This window comes from Dipodomys merriami, unplaced genomic scaffold, assembly GCF_024711535.1.
Source record: "Dipodomys merriami isolate MVZ:Mamm:240054 unplaced genomic scaffold, mDipMer1.0.p SCAF_55, whole genome shotgun sequence".
Taxonomy (NCBI): Eukaryota; Metazoa; Chordata; class Mammalia; order Rodentia; family Heteromyidae; genus Dipodomys; species Dipodomys merriami.
In genome coordinates, this window is record NW_027206124.1 from 4,030,620 (window position 1) to 4,038,178 (window position 7,559).

Consider the following 7,559-nt stretch of genomic DNA (forward strand, 5'->3'; position numbering starts at 1 on the left):
CCCAGCCCCTGCTTGAACATTTTTGTACATTAAAAATTTTTTTTAGTTAAAATGACAACAGTGCTCTATTGTCATGAGCCTGAAATTGTTCTAATCAAACAGAAACAAATTTATAGTAATATAGGACTATTCTGAACTCATTTTTTTTTCTTGTCCTCAGATTCACCTCACCTCAGGCAGAACTGTATGAAGCTGTTCTAGAGATCCAGCGAGGCTGTCTGAGCCTCTGCATGCCTGGGACAAGCTTGGAGAACATCAACAGCTTGATGCTGACACTGATGGGTCAGAAGCTAAGAGAGCTGGGCATTGTGAAGAGCAGTATGGAAAATGCATTCAAGGTGCTTCACTATTCTTGACTCCAATTCTCAAGAACACCTAGTACACTGCCAAGTTATTACCCTGTATCACAAAGCTAAATAGATTTAAAATATTCTGCAATTCTTTATGAGGGACTTGGTTTAACAAGGATTAAAACAAAGGAAGTAGTTACTTATTTCTCCCAGAAGATGGCAGCACATTGTGATTCTTGCCTATAGCATAGCCAGCCAGCTCAATATTCAGAAAACATGAAATGAAGTCTGGTACAGACAAGGTAGGATGCTAAGGACACAAAAAGGGTTAACAATCTCATGTGATTCTAGAGGCCACAGGAAGACGATTATTGTTTTAGTAACAGTGCTTAGACTTTAATAGTTTGATCAAAGACCATTTTATTTGCATTCTCAATGTAATGGCCAGAGGTTGGTGGCTCACACCTATAATACTAACTTCTCCAGGCTAAGATCTGAGGTTCTAGGTTTGAAGCCAACCCAGGGAAGCAAAGCCCATGAGATTTTTTTCCCCCCAATCCAAGGGCTTGAACTCTGGGTCTAGGTGCTGTCACTGAGTTTTTGTGCTTAAGGCTAGTGCTCTACCGTGTGAGCTACAACTCCACTTCTGGCATTTTGTGGTTAATTGGAGATAAGAGTCTCATAGACTTTTCTGCTTGGGCTGGCTTTGAACCGTGATCCTCAGATCTTAGCCTCCTGAGTAGCTAAGACTACTGGAGTGAGCCACCATCGCCTGGCACCATGAGACTCTTATCTCCAATTAAACAACAAAAAGCCAGATGTGGATCTCTGGCTCAAGTGGTAGAACACTAACCTTGAACACAAAAGCTCAGGGACAGCACCTAGGCTCTGAATTAAAGCCCCAGAACTGGCACAAAATAATAATAATAAAGTTAAGATGCCAAGTGCTAGCCAAACAGACCATTTAGCATCTTCTGCCTTCAAGCTCAGTCTCTCAGACTCCTATTAGCAATGGAAAAGAAGCTGAAAGGACTGGGAAGGTGTCTCAGTGATAGAGTGCTTGCCTTGCATGTATGAGGTCCTGGGTTCATTTCCTTAGTACCACATAAGGAGAAAAAGCCAGAAGTGGTGCTGTGACTCAAGTGGGAGAGCACTAGCCTTGAGATGAAGAGCTGAGGGACAGTGCCCAGGCCCCAGAGTTCAGATGCTGTGACTGACCAAAAAAAAACAAAGCTTAAAATTCCCTGTTGTTCAATCCAAGAAATCCTTCATTAACTGATAGAAGTTTTTTTGTTTTGCTTTGTCTTTTCTTGTTTTATTTTTTTTTATTTTTATTTTTTTTGGGGGGGGTCTGGTCGTGGGGCCTGAACTCTGGGCCTGGGCACTGTCCCTCAGCTCTTCAGCTCAAGGCTAGTGCTCTACCACTTGAGCTACAGTGCCACTTCCGGCTTTTTTCTTTTTGCTTATATTGTGCTGAGGAATCGAACCCAGGGTCTCATGAATGCAAGGCAAGCGCTCTACCACTGACTCACCTTCCCAGCCCCAGTTCCAGTTTTTTGAGTGATTATTTGGAGGTCAGAGTCCCACAGGGACTTTTCTTCCTAGTCTGGCTTCAAACCACGATCTCAGCCTTCTGAGTAGCTAGTAGCTAGTATTATAGGCGTAAGTCACCTGCACCAGTCTCAAGAACTGTTTTCTGCTGCAGTGGCTCATGCCTATAATCCTAGCTACTCAGAATCAGAGGGTCACAGTTCAAAGCCAGTCCAGGCAAGAAAGTCCATGAGACTCTTATCTCCAATAAACCACTAGAAAACCGGAAGTGGCGCTGTGGCTCGAGCAGTAGAGCGCTCGCCTTGAGCTGAAGAGCACAGGGACAGTTCAAGCCCAACGACTGACCAAAAAAAAAAAAAGTGGCAAGACTATGGGGGAGAGATTAACACATTTCTCACTGACTTATTCATGCCTTACTTTCCCATAAGACATCATTGTTCTAATAATGCTGTATAATTCTTCCAGGTTGCTCGAAAATACTGCCCTCACCATGTTGGCCATTACCTTGGGATGGATGTGCATGACACTCCAGATATGCCCCGTTCCCTCCCACTGAAACCTGGTATGGTGATCACAGTTGAGCCAGGTAAGGAGGGGTCTTAGCAGATCTGACCTGGGCACAGGGAATACTATCAAGTGGTTTTAACTAGAACCAACATAATTAAAAGAAACACCAGCCAGGCACCAGTGGCTCATGCCCGTATTCCTAGCTACTCAGGAGGCAAGATCTGAGGATCATGGTTCAAAGCCAGTCCCGGCAAGAAAGTCAGTGAGACTCTTATCTTCAATAAAGGCACTAGAAAACCGGAAGTGGCACTGTGGCTCTAGCAGTAGAACACGTGCCTTGAGCTGAAGAGCTGAGGGACAGCACCCAGGCCCAGAGTTCAAGCCCCACGACTGACCAAAAAAAACACCAATGGCTGGGAAGGTGGTTCAGTGGTATAGTGCTTGCCTTGCATGCATGAGGCCCTGGGTTTGATTCCTCAGCACCACATAAGCAGAAAAAGCTAGAAGGGGCATTGTGGCTCAAGTGGTAGAGTGCTTGCCTTGAGCTGAAGAGCTGAGGGACAGTGCTCCAGCCCAGAGTTAGGCTCCATGACTGACAAAAAAAAGAAAGAAACACCAAGAAAAGTCTCTTCAATGTTAGAAGAGAACTTAACATCAGACTGTTTGTTTTCATTGACTCCAAGAAATCCCAGATGGTGAATATTTTCTATAAGTAGATATTAAAAAGTAAGTTTATAATCCTGCCTTTGCCAAGGTCCACTTGTATTAATCTCCCAATTGGTAGTAGTAGGTTTCTTGAACTTCCAGAGGCAAGTGTGTGTAGACAAGAGGCAACGAAAACTCACTGTGTGTCCAGTGCAACTCCCCTGCCAACTTCAGCATTATCCTATCCTTTTTTTCTGAAATAGGGTCTTCCTTGTGTAGCCAGGCTGCCCATGAACTCTCCATCCTCCTGCCCAGCCTCCCCTGCATGCTAGGATTATAGCTATACACTATCATACCCAGCTCTATCAAGTCCTCTCTCATAAGCATCAAAAAACCTGATAATTGAATAGGTCATCTCACTGGAGTAGGCTAGCTTTGGGGAAGAATGCCAAAGCCAACTTGGTGGCAACAGTGAGCTACAAAGATAGATGCCATGAGAGTTGATTTTTTTTTTTTTGTATGTGTGCTCCAATCCTGGGGCCTAGGTGCTGTCCCTGAGCTTTTTTGCTCAAGGCCAACAATCTACTGCTTGAGCTCCGGGTATGGCTTTTTTGTTGTGGTGGTGGTTTAATTGGAATAAGAGTCTACCCAGGCTGGTTTCAAACCTCAATCCTCAAATCTCAGTAGCTCCTAGCTACTGACACCTAGAAAAGTTCTTTTTTGTTGGTGGTGGTGGTGGTGGTGGTGGTCATGGGGCTTGAACTCTGGGCCTGGGCACTGACCCTCAACTCTTCAGCTCAAGGCTAGAGCTTTGCCACTTGAGCCATAGCCACTTCCAGATTTTTCTATTTATGAGGTGCTGAGGAATTAAACCCAGGGCTTCATGCATGTGCTCCCATTTTCGAGTGGTTTATTGGAGATAAGAGTCTCTTGGACATTCTTACAACCAGGCTGGCTTTGAATCATGATCCTCAGATCTTAGCCTCCTGAGTAGCTAAGATTAGAGGCGTGAGCCACCAGCCCCAGCTGATTTTTTTTAACCAGTCCTGGGGCTTGAACCCAGGGACTGGGCACTTCTTTTGCTCAAGGCTAACACTCTATCACTTGAGCCACAGTGCCACTTCTGGCTTTTATTGTTTATGTGGTACTGAGGAACCAAACCCAGGGCTTCTTGTATGCTAGGCAAGCATTCTAACACTGAGCCACCTTCCCAGCCCCGCCTTTTTTTTTTTTTTTTCCCAGTCCTGGGCCCTGAACTCAGATCCTAGGCACTGTCCCTGAGCTTCTTTTGCTCAAGACTAGCACTCTACCACTTGAGCCACAGTGCCACTTCGTTTGTGTTTATGTGGTACTAAGGAATTGAACCCAGGACTTCATACATGCTGGCAAGCACTCTACCACTAAGCCACATTCCCAGCCCTCAGGTAGCTATATTGAGGACCCAATCTGCAGGTAAAGGAACTATCACCCATCGAGATTGACCCCGCTGCAGATACCATCATTGCTGAACCACCCTCTCTTCTCTGGTTCTCAGGTATTTATATTCCAGAGGATGACAGAGATGCACCAGAGAAGTTCCGGGGACTTGGTGTCCGAATTGAAGATGATGTAGTGGTGACTCAGGACTCACCTCTCATCCTTTCTGCAGATTGTCCCAAAGAGATAAGTGACATTGAACAGATCTTCAGCAAGGCCTCTTGACTCCCACAGCAGCCTGAAAGCATCTCAGGTTCAAGAGGGGTGTCCTGGCGCCGCTGCATGTGCATTGAGTTGCTGTATTTGTCTATACATGCTCCCTGTGGGAGGGCAGCAGCACACCTGGCTTTTTCATTTTCAGTAGCTAGAAATCTGGGAAAGCAAACTTTGGAACCATTTGTTACTGTAGCTACCAACATTAATTCTGTAGAATTAATGATCTAAGTGAGTTTAATTTTTAAACAGAAAATAAGGTCTCAATTACATTTGTCCATGCATTCCAACTGACACTTTAAACATGGAAAATACTCTTTTGAGTCTTTCTTTGTGTACTTAATATCACTTTTCTGAAATGCACTTAGATGTTTGTTTGATTCCTATATTTTGGAACTAATCACCAGCGTCTTTGCTATGCCATGCTAAAAACTATTGTCAGTGGATTTTCACTTACATACCTTCCTTTACTTCTGCCTGCCTCCACAAGATTCTGCATATCTACCAGGACCACTTAGTATCTGGATAACTGACATCACTCAGTCCTACCATTCAGCCACATTCCAAATTGCAGCAACCTAGCTTTCCAGCAAAGCAGATTTGAGCCTTTCTTGCGTGGGTTACCTGGGACTTGGATAGTGTTGATTGTTCATAAGGAAGAAATAAAAGATTTTTTAAAATATATATGTATCTACTACTCTAAGTGTAGACCTCCAGCCATCTGTTCTCTCTGGTATAAAGATGGTGCCTTTCCCACACATCCATGCTTCCTTCATTTTTTTGTTTGTTATGGGGGAGGGAGGCATTGATTTTCATTTGGTTTTAGTTTTTACAGTGTTAGGGATCGGATTCAGGGCCTTCCCTGTGTTCTACCACTGTTCCCCCACTGAACTAGACCTCAACCTTTGATTTTTTTTTTTTTTTGAGAGTCTTGGTATGTTGCTCAGGCTGGCTTTGAACTCTCTGTATCCCAGGCTAGCCTCAAACTCAATCCTCCTACCTCCACTTCTAAGTGTTGAGGTTACTATGTTGATGATTTCCCTTCTTTCCTTTTTACTTTACTTTCTTTTCCCACTTTTTTTCTTTTGTTTGAGACAGGGTCTTGCTATGTTTCCCAGGCTAGTCTTGAACTCATGGGCTAAAGTGATCCTCCCACCCACCTCAGCCTCTGAGCAACTGGGACTACAGTGCTTACCTCTGTACCCGATTCCTTCACCAGTTCTTTAATGCACTGACGCCTTCAGGTCATCCTTGACGCTACTGCTTTGGCCCAGAGCACATCTTCTGTTTACCTTGTTATAGTCAGAGTAGTAACACTCAATTTTCATAGAAAAACCCCAGTTGTTCTGTGATTTTTTTTTTCTTTTTTTTGTGCCAGCACTAAGGCACTTGAACTCAGAGCCTCACACACCCACTGGTGCTTTACCACTTAAGCCACCCTCCATTTCTTTTGAAATTTTCTGTTCAGGCTAGATTCAAACCACAGTCCTCAGCTCTCAGCCTCCTCAGTAGTTAGGATTATAGGCATGAGCCACCAGCCCCCAGCTCTGGGACTTCCTAATAAAAACAAAATATAGAAGTCCCCAAGTACCTATAAACATCTTACCCTTTCTCTTAGGTTAGCTCTGGAAGGGCAGTGGCAGTCATGTTTCTGTAAGCACTGCATCAGATGGAATTATGTAAAACTCAATTTGCATGGCAAACAGAGCTAGATTATTACAGTAGTTTGTTCAGAAGCTTTTATATAAGGGGAATCCCTAAGAACCACTGTATTTACCTCCCTTAAAATTGAATATGGGATGAAGGTACACAAGAATGCTGATTGTTAAACAATAAATAAGTTAGAAGGATTTGCTAAAGTTTTCCCCCTATTTGTGTTAGGGAAGCACAAGCTAGAAGAAGATTAGTGATCTCTACCGTGCTGGAAGTGTTCCCCTCTCAGGGAAACCTACAGTACAGGTCTAAAAGCAGGCAGGAAATAGATGATGTTAGAACAGGGATGTAACAGCCTGTCTGCTCATCCTAAGGATTGGATTTATTAACCTTATTTAAGGGCTTGCAGGAGTTGGATGCTTTCTGGCTGGGTTCTGTCTCTTCTGTCCACCATCAAAATGTCCCTGCAATTCTCAGTTCTGTGCTACTTTCTAAAAGAAGATAGTCGGGCACCGGTGGCTTACACCTTGTAATCCTAGCTACTCAGGAGGCTGAGATCTGAGGATTGCGGTTCAAAGCCAGCCCAGACAGGAAAGTCCGTGAAACTCTTATCTCCAGTAAACCACCAGAAAACCGGAAGTGGCACTGTAGCTCAAGTAGTAGAGCGCTCACCTTGAGCTGAAGAGCTGAGGGACAGCACTCAGGCCCAAAGTTCAAGGCCCACAACCGAAAAAAATAAAATAAAATAATAAAAGAAGATAAATCCAGGACTGGGGTGTAGATCAGTGGCAAAGTACTTGCCTAACAGGTGCCAATACTCCAGGTTGAATCCCCAGAACCAATTAAAAAACAAAAACAAAAAAAGCTGGCACCGGTGGCTCAGGCCTGTAATCCTAGCTACTCAGGGAGGCTGAGATCTGAGGATCGTTGTTCAAAGCCAGCCTGGGCAGAAAAAATCCATGAGACTCTTACCTCCAATAAACCACCAGAAAACTGGAAGTGGTGCTGTGGCTCAAGTGGTAGAGTGCTCTCCTTGAGCTGAAGAGCTGAGGGACAGCACCCAGGCCCAGAGTTCAAGCCAAAAAAAAAAAAAAATCCACAACCCTGCTTTCTTACTTCCCAGCCTTTGTGTCTCAGCGATCCCACAGAATAATTGCGTTTCCTTTGTTCTCTTTTACTCCTGGAATAAGGACTCTCCATTTCTTCCTAGAAGTCATCTTCTGT

The 7,559-nt window shown here is 44.2% G+C and overlaps 1 protein-coding gene across 6 annotated transcripts in view; it reads left to right on the forward strand.

Moving 5' to 3' along the window:
• Xpnpep3 (X-prolyl aminopeptidase 3) overlaps window positions 1-5,364 on the forward strand; it is a 44,334-nt gene extending 38,970 nt beyond the window's left edge. For all 6 annotated transcript variants that reach the window (XM_069999610.1, XM_069999613.1, XM_069999611.1 and 3 more), the window contains 3 exons: window positions 161-338; window positions 2,307-2,427; window positions 4,528-5,364. In XM_069999610.1, the coding sequence (XP_069855711.1) occupies window positions 161-338; window positions 2,307-2,427; window positions 4,528-4,694 (466 nt within the window). In that variant the 3' untranslated portion in view covers window positions 4,695-5,364. The remainder of the gene's footprint in view (window positions 1-160; window positions 339-2,306; window positions 2,428-4,527) is intronic.
• Window positions 5,365-7,559: the final 2,195 nt, after the last annotated feature.